This window comes from Hylobates moloch, unplaced genomic scaffold (genome assembly GCF_009828535.3).
Source record: "Hylobates moloch isolate HMO894 unplaced genomic scaffold, HMol_V3 SCAFFOLD_8, whole genome shotgun sequence".
Lineage (NCBI taxonomy): Eukaryota > Metazoa > Chordata > Mammalia > Primates > Hylobatidae > Hylobates > Hylobates moloch.
Window position 1 is genome coordinate 8,437,392 of NW_026652283.1, and position 15,907 is coordinate 8,453,298.

General features: G+C 38.2%; 1 protein-coding gene across 2 annotated transcripts in view; it reads right to left on the bottom strand.

Moving 5' to 3' along the window:
• Window positions 1–1,342: 1,342 nt before the first annotated feature.
• The window catches only part of LOC116472652 (alpha-2-macroglobulin), a 48,689-nt gene continuing 34,124 nt past the window's right edge, over window positions 1,343–15,907 (bottom strand). The window contains exons 23-36 of one of the 2 annotated variants that reach the window (XM_032159575.2): window positions 14,036–14,119; window positions 13,581–13,757; window positions 13,187–13,274; window positions 11,646–11,802; window positions 11,291–11,365; window positions 10,701–10,881; window positions 8,514–8,737; window positions 6,287–6,505; window positions 5,991–6,118; window positions 4,121–4,211; window positions 3,379–3,447; window positions 2,379–2,481; window positions 1,812–1,853; window positions 1,343–1,469 (exon numbers count right to left, since the gene is read on the bottom strand). In XM_032159575.2, the coding sequence (XP_032015466.1) occupies window positions 1,453–1,469; window positions 1,812–1,853; window positions 2,379–2,481; window positions 3,379–3,447; window positions 4,121–4,211; window positions 5,991–6,118; window positions 6,287–6,505; window positions 8,514–8,737; window positions 10,701–10,881; window positions 11,291–11,365; window positions 11,646–11,802; window positions 13,187–13,274; window positions 13,581–13,757; window positions 14,036–14,119 (1,655 nt within the window). In that variant the 3' untranslated portion in view covers window positions 1,343–1,452. Of the gene's footprint in view, window positions 1,470–1,522; window positions 1,854–2,378; window positions 2,482–3,378; window positions 3,448–4,120; window positions 4,212–5,990; window positions 6,119–6,286; window positions 6,506–8,513; window positions 8,738–10,700; window positions 10,882–11,290; window positions 11,366–11,645; window positions 11,803–13,186; window positions 13,275–13,580; window positions 13,758–14,035; window positions 14,120–15,907 lie in introns of those variants that run through there. The other variant, XM_032159574.2, reaches the window with a different exon arrangement.

The following is a 15,907-nucleotide window of genomic DNA, read 5'->3' on the forward strand; positions in this document are numbered from 1 at the left end:
GGTCCAGGGGGAAGCTGTTTGTTGTGTGCCTGGTCCAGCCATCTCACGGAGAGCCTGTGCTGGCACCTGGAGCTGCCCAACCTGGGCAGCAGCTGGTGTGTGTGGCTGCACAGTGGCCATGCTTGCTCGCACACCCCTCTCTGCTCCACCCGTCTTAGTCTCCCTTGGATCCGGGATCCAGGTTGGTAGCAAGTGTGAGTGGGTGGAAGCAGCCCAGTGGGCCCAGAGCAAAACTCAGGCAAAGGTGCCACTAGACTGGCCAGGAAAGCGACACCTCAAAGATCCCATAATGCTGATATGTTAATTCTATTCTATAAGCACCACACAGAAGTGATAGCTTTTATTTCTTATTTTGTCTAGCCTGGAGACAGAGCTAAGGATTGCTTGAACTGCAAAGTCTTTTCCAGTTCTTAGTTTATACAATCCATACTCACCTTCTGCCTAACTAAACATTGTCATTTTTGTGCCAAATGAAGAGTAGGAGTCCTACGATTGTCCTCAGACTCTCTTGGCTCAATCCTCCTGCTTTAACCTTTCCTACTTCAAAAACTCCTGAAGCTTTTGCTTCTCCTTCCATAGAGTGGAAATATATGTTGCAATGCTTACTGCAAAGAAAATTATATATTTTAAAAATAGACTAAAGAGATGTGAGACATCAGACATCATCAGACATCAATCAGATGTTGTGAGAACTGATTTCTGCATCAGAATATCTCCTTGACTTTACAGCTATCCTTTAATCCTGGCTCAAAGTTCCAGAAGAAAGATGATCCAATATAATACTCCTATTTGGACTTTGAATCATACACATTCATTCTTCTGAGAAAACTTGGTTCTGCGTGAATCCTCCCTTCATTATTTTCAGCTCATCTATTATTGAATCTGAGACCCCAGGTTAACTGACTGATCACTGTCATCAGTGGCAGATTTTGGTGTAACATAGGACACATAACTCCCAATTCAGGTCAAGTCCCAATTATCTTGCCTCTCAGTATGACCTGTTTCAATGTTGTATTTCATTCTACTTCATTTTAATGTAAAAAGTCTTTTCTGGTGAAGTCAGTTTTTTATTTTCTCATAAAAATTCACTCTTTGGGTTTTTCATAGGGTATTCCCATAACCAAACACACTTTACACTTTCCCAGTACATAACCCAATATTTTCTTCTTTCCCCACAGTCCTTGCATGAAGCCTACTCAGACCAACATCATTGTATCATTTTTTTGTATTCTGAAGTCCTTCAGCACTTGATTCCTTTAAGTTTTATCTTGGTATTCTATTGGGAATCATATGGAAATGTAAAAAGATATTTATTGAATGAACAGGAAACAGGGAAAGACACTGACCAGAAAAAATGTTTATTCATCAAGTCTTTAAAGATACAAAAACACGTGTCTTCTGTGGAGCTCTGAGAACAGGACTCCAGCAAAGCACTTTTCAGCCTTGTGGTCTTCAAGCATTTCCAAGATCTGTGATATTGGAAAGAAAAAAAATTAAGACAGACTTGGGTCTCCATGAGCAGAGAGTATTCTTTCCCTTAGTTCTGGGTAGCATAGTGCCCAAGGAAACCTAATCAGTACCGTGGGAAACCAAATCTATTCCAAATCATTACCCGTAAGCAATCCTATGGGCTGTCTGAGGTTTGACAGAGTCAGCGGCCCTCTCCAATAAATGTGTTTTTCTATCATGATGTGCAGTGTGAGTAATTTGATGTTTCTGACAAATATTTACCCGGGTTTTATGAAGGAGAAGGTTTGGGGGACAAGCTGAAGGAGCTCTGACTGCCTTTTGAAGGAGTGTGAGTGGCTTACCTTTGCTGCAAGGAGCATTGTACTCAGCAATTGCAAACTCATCTGAAAACAACAACAATAACAACAACAACAACAAAAAAAAAAACCAGAAATCATTACATGAAGTGAGGAAGAAAGAAAACATCGGTGCGACACAGGCCAAGGAAGGAGTTTGTTGTGGGAAGAACAGTATTGTACCAGAAACATTAGCATCATTCATTTGATGTATTTTGTTACCTTATATTCTCCTTTCAAATATAGTGTTTTATATTTTCTTTTATAAACTCCTGAAGGACTCTTCAGATGTTCTACTTACTTAAATCTCATATTGTCATACAGTCTATTTATCTGATGAAAAGGGAACTAAATATCCCACAGGTGTTTATATTAGTAGTTGATATATTTATAATGTAGGTTGTTTCTACAATGTGTGTATAAGAGACAAAAAGAGGAGCATCAGACTCGATGGAGACAAAATGAAGTGATAATGTAATTACTTAATGTAATAAATAGCCCAACACATCTCCCAAACCTGAATTTCTGTGATCAGGAATTAAATATTTCTGTGTGAAAATCACTCTCACTCACCTGTCTCATAGTAATCATAGACTTTCACTATGGCTGGTTTCAGATCTCTTACTGGGACATCTTGCAGAACCGTGAACAACAAGCTCAGTGTCTGATTTGACACCTGGAAAGCAAAAGTCACTTATATGACCTTTCAGGAAGCTTTCTTCTCTCTTTGAATTAGTTTAAGTATTCATCTGTTTTTTTGGGGAAAAGCTTTATTATCCTAGAGCACACTATAGAGTCCTTAATTAAATTGTACAGAAATCTCTCAGAGGGGATGATAAATTCTCCAGATTATTTCTTAAATAACTAACATAACACATATACCTCTGTCAATGCCAATACATAGCTCTGTTCATGGGGGTAAATGATATGTACTTTTTATTGGATGACTAACTGTGTTCATTTTTTAATATCCAGAGATTTGGTATAGTTTGACTTCTCTGTCTTGCAGGAATGCTTGTGTAGACTCAAAGAGGCATCTAAGCGGTTGATCTTTCCAGGCTTAAGTTTCATAAAATTTGTAAACTATAATTCCCATCAACATATGCATGAACAAACTCTCCTACCACACATATCTATAAAATCAGATTGGTTTACTGGTGAACTGGTCTTATTATTTTATGGTTCAAGTCCTTGTGGAGACAGTTTTTTTCCCTTTCATATTGTTGTTGAGTATGTTGATAATTAACTAATAATTGACTAATCACAAGGGCTACTTCCTTATACTACTGGGTATCCAAATAACTTGTCGACATAATAAACACATTTTGTGAAGATTTCTTGCTTACGGGATTTTAGGAATATTCATATCCCAAGAGCATAATAAGCCATTTCTACCCATAATCCCCGGTGAAATATAAATAAAGGAGAGGAGAACATTCTTTTAGAGTTAACATTAGAATTCTCAAATTTCTAGCATGGAAGTGATGCTTCTAAAATGCATTTAGCTTCCCAGATGTTCCCTTAGAGGATTATTATCTACGTTTTTTTGCAAATAGACTGGAAGTTCTCTTACCTTATCCAGGTAAATCAAGACATGGTTGTTGCTGATTTCTGTCCGGCTCACGTGGTTAGATCTTTCAAGCTGAAGAAAATTGAAATACCACAAATGTTAATAAATAGATGAAACCCTTGGGGGATCCAGAGAAAAAATACTTTGTATTGCCAAGATAACCCTGAGGGTAGAATTCTTCAAATGCTTTTTGTAAGGAAAGATATAATGTAATACAATTAAAAATGAAAGGCATAAAGGGTTTAATATTAGTATGACACAAGACTCATGTGTAAAGTTATTTATCTGAAGAAAAGAGAGCTAAGTATTTTAAACTTGGTAGTTACTCATATTTCAAAGTTCAATTCAGTTTTTATTTCTTCATAAGGAGTTTTTTTTCCTGTTTTGCTTGCTCTATTTTTCTTTTAACTTCTGTAATACTTATAGTTTATGCCAATCAGTCATTTTCATATTTTTCACTGGTTCATGTTCATATGTTTTATCTTCTTAGTGAAATTCTAAGCTAAGAAGAAATTGAAAAGCAGGAACCTGCTGACAATCTTTTTATTGTAGTCATGGGTCCCAGCGCAGGGCTCTGCACATGGTGAGCATTCATACAAACACGTGTGATTATATTTCTGAGCTTGGAAAAAGCATAAGGCTTTGATACTGATTTTAATAGTATTTTAATATTAGTATTGTCTTATGCTGGGGATACATACAACATTAAATCAAACAGGGCATTCTGGGGTTATGATAAACCTACCATTTTCACTGTTGGCTTCAGGGGAATGAAGCCAGAGACCATCTTCACATCAACGATCGCCATGTTGGAGGCAGAGCGGCTCCCTGTGTAACTGACGATCCAGGGGAGGAAAGGATTAGGGTTTTCTGTGTTTTTAAATATTTTCTTCTTCTATGTCCACGTTAAGCATTCCACAGCTCTAAAAGGTACACGTAAGTCTTCCCAAATATCTTATCCCAGTGGTTTGTAAAAGTGGTGTGTAAAGAATTTTTAGGAAGCCTGTTAAAGCCACAGAGACCAGGTCCTACTCTAGACCTGATGAATCAGAATTTCTAGTGTATGGGGGCTGAGGATCTGTATTTTTTTTTTTTTTGATGGAGTTTTTTGCTCTTGTTGCCCAGGCTAGAGTGCAATGGCATGATCTCGGCTCACCGCAACCTCCGCCTCCTGGGTTCAAGTGATTCTCCTGACTCAACCTCCCAAGTAGCTGGGATTACAGGCATGCACCACCACGCCCAACTAATTCTGTATTTTTAGTAGAGACGGGGTTTCTCCATGTTGGTCAGGCTGGTTTCAAACTCCCAACCTCAGGTGATCTGCCCACCTTGGCCTCCCAAAGTGCTGAGATTACAGGCGTGAGCCACCACACCTGGCTGAGGATCTGCATTTTAAGAAAGCTCTACAAGTGATGCACAGGCTGTTTGTGACCTCTAATGTATGCCGGTTATTTTATTTATATTTAATTTTGTTTTCTTTCAGCTGACAAAATGATGTATATTATGAATAATAAATTTCAGTCTACATTATTTACAAAAACAACAATAATTTATAATGTTTACTTAAACACTGGCTTTCAACAACACACTTAGAAACACCTAACATCTTGTCCCTGAGAGTTTGCATCTGAAATTTGGACTGCTTAATTTATTTTTTGGCATATATATGCGCCAAATTAAATGAAGAAAATATATATATATACTTAACTTTTAGGTTCAGGTGTACATGTGCAGGTTTGTTATATAGGTAAACTCGTGTCATGGGGGTTTGGTGTACAGATTCCTTTATCACTTGGGTACTAAATTTTGTACTCAATTGTTATTTTTTTCTGATCTTCTCCCTCCTCCCATCCTTAACCCTCAAGTAGGCTCTGGTGTCTGTTGTTCTCCTTTTTGTGTCCATATGTTCTCATCATTTAGCTCCCACTTACAAATGAGAACATGCAGTGTTTGGTTTTCCATTCCTGTGCTAGTTTGCTAAGGATAACGACCTCCATCTCCATCCGTGTTTCTGCAAAGGTCATGATCTCATTCTTTTTGATGTATGCTAGTTATTTGTTACATATAGTTTGTCTTTTTTTCCTGAATAGTATCTCCAACCAAGTTATAATATGTTTGTGGAGAGGGAATTTTTTGTCAGATCTTCAGCTATTTAAATATTGACGCATATAAGTGTATCTTCCCCCCAAATTAATTATATCATATATAACCTGAGATTTATTATTGCCAGTAGGAATTCTAACTAAAGAGTCACTACTTCCTTCTATTCAAACTTTTCAATAATTCTTCATCTCTGTCTTCAATAAAGCAAGAATAATATAGGATTTCATTACATAACAAGGAATTCATGTCAGAGGCAACGGGTAATATTTATTTAGTTGTTACTGAGGGAAATTATTACCCTTTAAACAATGAGGTTGCACAATAATAGATCCTGGATGGACAATGTAAATCCCATCATCGAGAAATCATATTATATCAACTTAAGAGAATGCACTGCATTTTTTGCGAATAATGCAAATACCTACTGTTGCACTGCTTTACTTAAAGAGGAGTTCCAGTAAGAAGATGGGTGGTTATTCTTAGGATTAGGTGATACAGTCAGAAGGTCTTACCTGACACTTAGTGAGATTTGGAAGCTGGTGTGGGCTTTGGGTTCATCACAAGTTTGAGGCAGAGTCTGCACCCCTAAAGCAAATGGGAACTCTTCCTTTTCTGGGAGAATATTGTATTTCAAGGATGTCTATAGAACATCAAAGACAAAATCAGCTTTTTGCCCTTTCCCAGAATTCCTCTCCACTTCCCTAATCCTTTCTCTGATTTGCCCCATTGTTTTCTGAGTTAGGACTTCTCAGTGAGGACAGCTGCTGTCCTCATGTGCCCTCTGTCCTCACCTGCCCAGGAGTCTCACCTGGAGGTAGACACATCCTTCTCCTGTCACTTTCATGCTGTATTCCCCAGGCAGCTCTGGCAATGAGACCTGCTGCAGTAACAGGCGGTTGTTGTTGTCCACTTGGAATTTGCTGGAAAATGTCCCTGAAGACTGGATAGTCACCTGTGCAGCCTTCCCAGTCCTAGTAAATGTGGCTGCTCCATATTTGGACAGAGCATGGAGAGCCACCACTGTGTCCTGGAAGAGACAGATGAGTGAGAGAACCCATTGGGCATTATAAGGCTTTGAGGGCTGAGATATTTTTCAAAGACCCATGTGAGGGACTTTGATTTCCTACTTCCCTCACTACTTAAATACTGGAGCTCTAATTTCAAGGTTGATTATAATCTTTAGATTGTTGAAGAACCATAACATTCACATATCTACCTTGGACTGTATGCCCTACATGTTTATTTTATTTATCAGAAAATTGATCCTCTTCTCTCTGTAAGTATATGTGGGACATGGAATGTGGAAAATATATGTGAATGGTAATCAGTTATTGGCATCAGCTGTTTGCTAACATGTCTTTCTTGACAACTGTGGTCGTATCTGCCACCACCCAAGCGAAGTTCAGTCGGGCTCTCTCCCATATTAAACTTCGCTCAGTTGCTGAGGTCAGCGTCCTGGAGAGAACCCAAGATTCTTTGCAGCCATGAGCAGAGTCATCCTTCAGTTTCTCCAAAAGAAATAAAAGATGAATATTATAATTATCTTCTGGATTTAATGACATTTTTATTTGACTTTCCCTTTTTATTGGATGATTTCCTGTTCCCAGTGAATGTCTGCTGGTATGTATCCTCATCAACATGAAACCTGGTTGGCCTCCTTCAAATAATATGTTTCTAAGAAATGAATGGTAACCTCTAACAAAATTACTTAGTTTTTTTTTCATTCATATGATAAAAGATTAATACAATGGAAATAGGATGGAATGCCATTTTGTCACATTTTTTCTGTTTTAGGGTATATAAGCAAACATCTAAATTCTCTGAAGATAAATTCTCTGCTGTGTACATATCGATGAATTGTTCAGATACATGGTTATATAGCTAGATTTAGGAGGTTGGATGAATAAAGACAGTTCTTTATGCTCCTGATGAATAAATGTTTGTGTATTAAGAGGTGAATAGGGGGCTGGACGCAGTGGCTCACACCTATAATTCTAGCATTTTGTGAGGCCAAGGCGGGTGGATTGCCTGAGCTCAGGAGTTCAAGATCAGCCTGGGCAACATGGCAAAACCTCGTCTCTACTAAAAATACAAAAATTAGCCAGGCAGGGCCGGGCGCGGTGGCTCACGCTTGTAATCCCAGCACTTTAGGAGGCCGAGGCGGGAGGATCACGAGGTCAGGAGATCGAGACCACAGTGAAACCCCGTCTCTACTAAAAATACAAAATATTAGCCAGGCGTGGTGGTGGGCGCCTGTAGTCCCAGCTACTCGGAGAGGCTGAGGCAGGAGAATTGCGTGAACCTGGGAGGCGGAGCTTGCAGTGAGCCGAGATTGCACCACTGCACACTCCAGCCTGGGCGACAGAGCGAGACTCTGTCTCAAAAAAAAAAAAAAAAAAAAAAAAAAAAATTAGCCAGGCATGATGGCATATGACTGTAATCCTAGCTACTCGGGAGGCTGAGGCATGAGAATCACTTGAACCCAGGAGGTGGAGGTTGCAGTGAGCCAAGATTGCACCACTGCATTCCAGCCTAGGTGACAGAGCAAGATTCTGTCTCAAAAACAAGCAAACAAACAGACAAGAGAATAGGGGAAGCACAAAATGTGTAGTTTTGAAAAAAGCCTATTAAAGGGGACCTAAGGATGGAGAGATTTGCCAGGAGAGGTTGTTGGATTTTGAGTAGAGTTTCCTTTGAACAGTTTGAAAGAGACCCTAGAGCTTTCAGGAGAATGGCAGGAGACATCGCCTTCATTCTGCTGGTGCTCCACTGCTGCTTGAGGAAGGCAGTGTTGTTATGGGAAATAGGAGATGGATAATAACACAGCGATGGGGTGCCGGAATTCTGAGCATTTCCTTTTGGCCCTCTTTAACTTTGATTTGCTTTTATTTCTCATTATCCTTGGATCCTGAAACTTTTCCTCATTTCAAGTTACTGTCATCTGTATTTTTTTCTTCTTGGATGTGTTTGTTTCTTTTTTGTTCAAATCTTTTGCTACCTGAAGGTGAAATAAAAGGTTTCAGCAAATCACCAACCTGGGTGGAGGAGAAACCGCCCTGGGCGTTCTGCTGCTTCGTGATCCACTTCACAGCGTTCGTTGCAGAGGTCAGGTCCTCTGAGGTTGGGGCTGGCTGGGCCGTGAGATAAGCGAGGAGCACATAGGATGTCATCTCCACCTCAGCAGAGGGAGCCTGGGGTTCGTAAAAATGCCCCACTGGTGCCTTGGGTCTCTGAGGGCGCTCCCAATGGACTGAGTTGTCTTAAAGGTGAGAAAAAGATATTTATAAGTGACTACATATTTATATTTAATTCAAGGTGAAAGTACCCAAGCCAGTGCTGAAATGAGAATTGCATGCCCATTATAATCCCCTGCACTGTATGTAGATGCCTTTCCTTCCATGTAAATCTGAATTTGGTGTGTTTCAGCCCAGCTAAGGCAGTTATTGATGCTGGAGTCAGAAGTCTATGCCTATCTATGTTTTCAAATAGTTGCTATAGTTGGGTTGGTGGGAGAAAGAAATGGCACAGCAGTTGTCTCATTGGGTCTGGCTATTTCCTATTTATGATGTTATATTAGACTATAGCTGGAGTTTGTTACATTTCCTATACAGCGTGTCTTTATCGGTTTCTTGTGAGGATCACAGATCACAGGAAATAGTAGAGTTTGTACTTATTAGATTGAAAAAAAAAATACAGTAATCCTTGAAATACCAAAGGCTGACATGGACGTGAAACAATGGGAACCGATATACACTGCTGTGGGAAGCCAACTGCTCTTTGGTGATATTCAGCAAGGGGGAAGATGTGCTTAACCCACTAATCAGTCATTATGCTTCTCAAAGCATAATTTGGAGAAACACAGATGCACAAGAAAACAGGCACATGAGTATTCATTGCAGCATTGTTTTTAGTAGCAAAACATAAAAAAATTAATGAGGAGAAACTCGATGTGTAAATTATGACTAATTTATAGACTGTAATATATTACGCAGCAGTGAAAATTAATGAGCTGACTCTGCACATACTTGTATAGGGGTCTTCATCAACATAATGTTGAACTTAGAAAATAAAAAGCAGACAAACAAAAAACTAAGCTGCTGAAATATTCAAAAATGTTTCTCTTTCTTGAACAAGAGAGAAATAAAAATCTTGTTTCTCTGAAGATGAAACACATGTGAAGATTCTAAATATTAGTTAGGGATACATATGCAGCAAAAATACAAAGAAATCCATGGAAGTGTAATGACAAATTCAGGATAATGATTGCCTCTGGAAGTGGTAGTGATACACAAGGGATTTATTTTTCCCACATCGGTAATTTTCTATTTCTTAATCTATAACAGTTGTACAGTGTTTTCTAGTTATAGCTTATGCCCTTTTGTATATCTATTATAAAATATTTCTCAATACATTTTAAGAAGAATTAATGGCTGTCAAAGGAAAAAGGTAGACTATTTTAATGGACATCTTGTGATTTGCATTTTATTTTCTATTTCTTCAACCCCTCATATAGACCATGGTATATGTAGAAGTATTGTGTGAATACGAGTAGATTCGTCAACATTATTGGTCTTATGAAATGGGCTTAAAATACCAGAATTCATTCAAGGAGTTACTTCCATGATTATTTTCTTATGTTTAAGGTTATATAATGTACCAGGTAAGGGTTGGGCATATATTGAGAACTGATATGTTAGTTGTAATAACTAGTACTTTTATAGGATTTGCTATGTGACATGTACTCTACTGTTTTACGTGTACCAATTCATTTATTACAACAGCTCTGTGAGGTAAATACTATTATTATCCCCATTTTACTGATGAAGGAACCGAAACACAAGGAAGTTAATGACTTTCCCAAGCTCACATAGGTAGCACATTTTGGAGCTAGTCTCCAGAGCATGCTTTTCTTACCAGCATACTATACAGATGGCCCCTGACCTACGATGGTCCCACTGAAGATTTTTTAGACTTTACAATGAGTTTGTCAGGATATAACCCCATCATAGGTTGAGAAGCATCTGCACAGCCTCTTGCCTTTTGATTTCTGATTTGATTAAGAAATCCTAGATTTTATAAAATGCAATATGGACAAAATATATATGATATATAGAAAAGAAGAGAGGAGACAGGGATCACAGGAGGTAGGAGTGAGGGATTTTTGCCATGCAGTTCTTGATACAGATGATGGGCCAGGAGAAGGATCTCAGGTGTGCTCTCACCTTTCTTCACAGCTTCCTCATTAAGTGACTTGAGTACTTCCTTCCTCTTGTCCTGGTTACCTGCCAGGGCAAAAGCATAGGCCAGCAGTGCTTTGGTATATACATGGCTGCCATGGGCTCCTTCTTGTGTTGTCTTCCAGGCTGACTCCAGGCAAAACAGGGCATTGCGGACAACAGGGTGCTGTGAAGGCAGAACAAGAAGGGAACTGAGCTATGTAAACAGGCATGTTAGCAACCCCAGGCAAATACACAGATCACAGCACAGAAGTTTTTCAAACGCATTTTTCCAACGATTCCTCATTCTTATCGATAGATATAATAGTATTTTTATCTGTTATTCTCACATTGAAAAGATATATCTTTAAGATTCTTTTTTGAGTGGTGGTGGTAAACAGCCTAGGGGAATTACTGGGAAAATGTAAACCCTTCTTAATGGGTTGACCAAATTCTCTGTAGATCTGGGAAGCACTGGCATTGCATAGAAAGAAAGCTGACGCTTTGCTTTTAATAGGATAGTATTTCAGACAGCAGGTCAGCAGTTTTGTTGCATCCAGAACTCTCCTTCAGCAGAGGAATGAGGTGATACCTACAGTGACTGTGAGAGGAATCTCCAGAAGGGCGATGGTGATGTAGGCGGAGAGGGTCACTTCATCTTCTACTCCTCCCTGTGAATACAAGAGAGAGATTTGAGTAATTCAACTTCTGAGAATGTTATTGATTAGTTCTTTCTATTCTGCTGTGTCATGGAATTCATCCTTACCCATATCCATCCCTACAGGGCAAAGTATCACAATCAACTTTTGTTCTATCCCCTCTTTTTTGGTGCCATCCAGGTTTTATTTTCCTCTGAGGCTTTCCCTTAGAATTTTTCACATTATCACTTCCTATTCTCATCCTTGCAGATATCATAATGGACAAATCAAAACTAGCTCCAGAGTGATTCACCTTTATGGCATTGTTGAGCAGTGACCCAGAGCTCCTGAAACAGCCATTGTCCTTCTGCCTGTGGGAGAGCCATATGAGGGCTTGGGTAATGTGTGCTTCATCGATGAAGATGTAGGCTCGAGCTTGGGCAAAAGTCTTCAGAACAAAGGCTGTGAGCCTGACCAGGGAGGAAGCGATCATGATATTTATGTTGTCAGAATGGTTTTATAACCACTTCACAGCAACAGGCTTCATATGATGTGAGTTAGCTAACAAAAATTCTTGTGTACTTAGAGATCTTATCTCCTTGATTAATCTTTAGTCTGCCTGATTAATCTGCTAGATCTAGTATTTCCCTGCTAACTCTCTCTTTGCCACAGGGAGTCTAAGTATATTTAATTTTCTTTTAATTCCGGGATACATGTGCAGAACGTGCAGGTTTGTTACATAAGTATACGTGTGCCATGGTGGTTTCTTGCACCTATTGACCCATCCGCTTAGTTCCCTCTCATCACCCCACACCTCCCAACAAGCCCTTGTGTGTGTTGTTTCCCTCCCTGTGTCCATGTGTTCTCATTGTTTAACTCCCACTTATGAGTGAGAACATGTGATGTTTGGTTTTCTGTTCCTGTGTTAGTTTGCTGAGGATGATGGCTTCCATGCAGCTTCATCCATGTCCCTGCAAAGGACATGATCTCATTTCTCTTTATTGCTGCATAGTATTCCATGGTGTATATGTACCACATTTTCTTTATCCAGTCTATCATTGATGAGCATTTGGGTTAGTTCCATGACTTTGTTATTGTAAATAGTGCCGCAATAAACATATGTGTGCATGTGTCATTATAGTAGAATGATTTATATTCCTTTGGGTATATACCCAGTAATGGGATTACTAGGTCAAATGGTATTTCTGGTTCTAGATCCTTGAGGATCGCCATACTGTCTTCCATAATGGTTGAATGAATTTACATTCAAGTACTTTGAATTTACTTATTTTTGTTAGTTACTTGAGTAAGGCTTTAAATCTCTCTTTAGAGATTTCCTTCTGCAGATGACAGAATCTTCCACATGCAGCTCTTATATGCAGTAACTTTTAATATTGCTTTACTTTAGGGATTTAAAAAAATGTTTTATATTACTGTTTCCTTCTCAATTGTTTCCTCTTATTAATGAATTCCTTCTAAGTCAAGCTGAATGACTTAGAATGTGACAATATAAGCTGAAGTTAACATGGTTTATCTGGAAGTTATATATGTTCACTGGCAATATCATTTTAAAACTCATGGTTATGGTAGCTACTTTAGAAAGAATAGCCATTTCAGAAAGAAAACCTTGGTACATTATTAATAGGATCAATTTTGGAAACAAGCCTAACATACATGTATTTGGATATCAGGTTTTCTTCCGGTTACCTTGCTAATCTTGGTGGATTTATCTAGTATAACAAACCATCGGTCTGATAATACATATCTGATAGTGTTACTGTGAACATAATTGAAGTAATACATATAAAAGAGCTGGCACACAAAAAGGAGCTCAAAAAATTGTTCTTTCCTTACCAGGTGTTGCCCTGGTTCCTGTCATATTGCTCCCCAAAGGTGCTGTAGGACCCATCATAGTGTTTGTAGTTCAACTGTCTCTGGTAACCTGGAAAGGAAGATTAATGAAACAGCACAATGGATTAATGTGGATTCTGAGGGTGGAGAAATTACTAAAATACCTTGGCTTCTCTTGTGACATTTCTTAAATTTTGTTGTCATAGATTAGGAGTTTCTGAGCCTTAAATATTTTATTGGAGGTTGGAGAGTGGATAGTTTCCATGAAACTAACTATCATAGCAGCTATCATAGTGAGCTAAGCTAATGTATCATGATATTCATAAGTAACTGAAACCTACTGGGAAATCCAGTTGAAATAACATTCAAGTTTTCCCTTACTCAAGTAATCACTCACCAGTGTTGAGATAGCCAATGGCCTTGGACTTGATCTCTGGAGTAAGCTGCTGTGTTTCATTTAGATAATCCAGAACATAGATGTTAGGAGCAAAGAGGACCATATTCTGCTCTCCACAGCCATAGGGCATCTGGAGAAGATTTTGTGTGTTTTGCATGGCAGAGCCTAATATGTCTCCTAGAGAATGGGAGAGATGGGAAGTCATAAAGCTTGGAGATTATCATCTATCAAAGTCATTAAGCAGAAATAATTAGTTGAGCATAGAAATTGAGAATTTTTAGGAAGGATGATTCTTCCAGGGATAGAAGTATGATTGAAAGCAATAAACAAGCCCAAAGAAGAAGAGAAGAAAGACGTTAAAATTATAATATTATTTTTAGTAAATATTTATGGGAAATAAAAATAGTATAATAGAAGCTGTTAATGCCCAGATCCACTAGGGGCTGGAGACTCACCCAAAACTGAGACAGAAGCTCGGGCAGATTCTTCCACCACATTTGGTGGCAGCTTCAGGGATAATTCTTCAGATACCTCACCACCTAGAGAAATAAGCAAATCAGCCATATGAAAATTATTTCTGCATTATATCTTTCTAAACAGCTCTATGACCCAGAAGCTAGGACTATGCCTTATACCTAAACTCCTCCTGAAAAGTTGTCCTCCTTTGATACAACAGTAATACATAAATATCTTAAAAATGGGCTACTGGTTTCCTGTGATTTTCAGAATTTCTTCTTCAATGATCTTTTCAGTAATTTATGTAGAATTGCATGCCAAATAACAAATTGTAAGAGCCTGGTGATGTTGTGATTCAGTTGCTGTCATCTGATGGCTGACACAAGATGGTTATCACAAGATGATCTATTTAGTCCCCACCGCCAACTTCCTCACTCAACAGTTCTATGGAGAAAACACCAACAACAAAGCCCTATAAGTATACATAAGTAAAGGAAAAATTACCCACAAAAGTTCCTGAATTCTATAATAATGGTATGTTCTTTCTTCAAATTTCAGATATAAATATAGTATTTTTATGGAAAACCTAGAAAATTGAGGGTAAGGAAGTGAAGATGAACACTATTTGATGCATTGAAAATAAAATAATTACTACTCATGAACATACATTTAGTTCCATTTTAATCTTGGTAAATTATATGAAATGAAAATGAGAGAGGTATAGTATTTATTTTCATACTGAATCCCTTCCTCATAAAATTCATATTAAAATGTTTCTTAAAAAAAAGCCATAAGCATAGTTAAAGGACAAATGGCTAAGCAAAATAAAATGCTTGACTCACTGAAAATAAAATAACTGCTACTGATGAATATACATTTACTACAATTTTAACATTGGTGAATTATATACAAATGAAAAATGTAGCAGTTATCTTCCCTTTCTCATAAAATTAATATTAAAACTTTTGTAAAAAAAACAGATGCCATAAACAAAGTTAAAAAAATGACCATGTGAAAGAAAATATTTGCAACATATTCAACAGATAAAGAATTACTATCATACAACTGAGTCAGAAAAAAACTACTCAAAAGACAAATGGCCAAAGATTACAAAGGCAATTAATAAACATGCAAAAATAAGGTCATCCTTGTAATTAAGAAAATATAAATTAAAACAACAATAAAATTTTCTAAATTTTTGGCAAAAATTAAAATGAAAAACTTTGATGGTAACAGATGATGGCAAGTATAACGCTATGGAAATGTATCCTGGTGGAAGTATAAATGCATTTAGGTAATAAAGAGGAGGATTTTCTTTTTGTAGTTCTATTAAAACTCAGAATAAAGCAAGATGATAGACTAGAAAGTCTCAGGATCTTCCTCCCTCCACAGAAAGTCCAACTAGCTACTATCCACAGATCAGAAAATCTATTTTGAAAACTCCAATACTTGGAAACAAGTCTAGGCCACCTACATTGCTCACAGAACTGAGTGAAGACAAATCAGAAGGGTAGGAAGAATGGTCTCACTTTGACCATGTGACTGTTCCCACTCCTTTAGGTTAGCACAATGCCAGATAGAGAGGATTTCCCTGGGGTCACAGTTTCTACAGCGGGGAAAGAGAACCAGAGGTAGACATCAAGATTCTCAAGTATTCAAAGACAGTTCTCAGGAAGCCCACTCTGGTCTCATTTCACCGGGGACACAGGAAGTAATGAGGTCAGGTAGAAACAAAGAAGGACAGAGCTCACAGTGACCAGCATGTGGATTTTGGTAGTGCTTCTGTGTTTCTGCCAGCTATGGCACCCATTCAGAGATACCAGCCAACTGCATAGCCCATCTGCAAAACTGAGCTGGTCACTTTCAGAAGC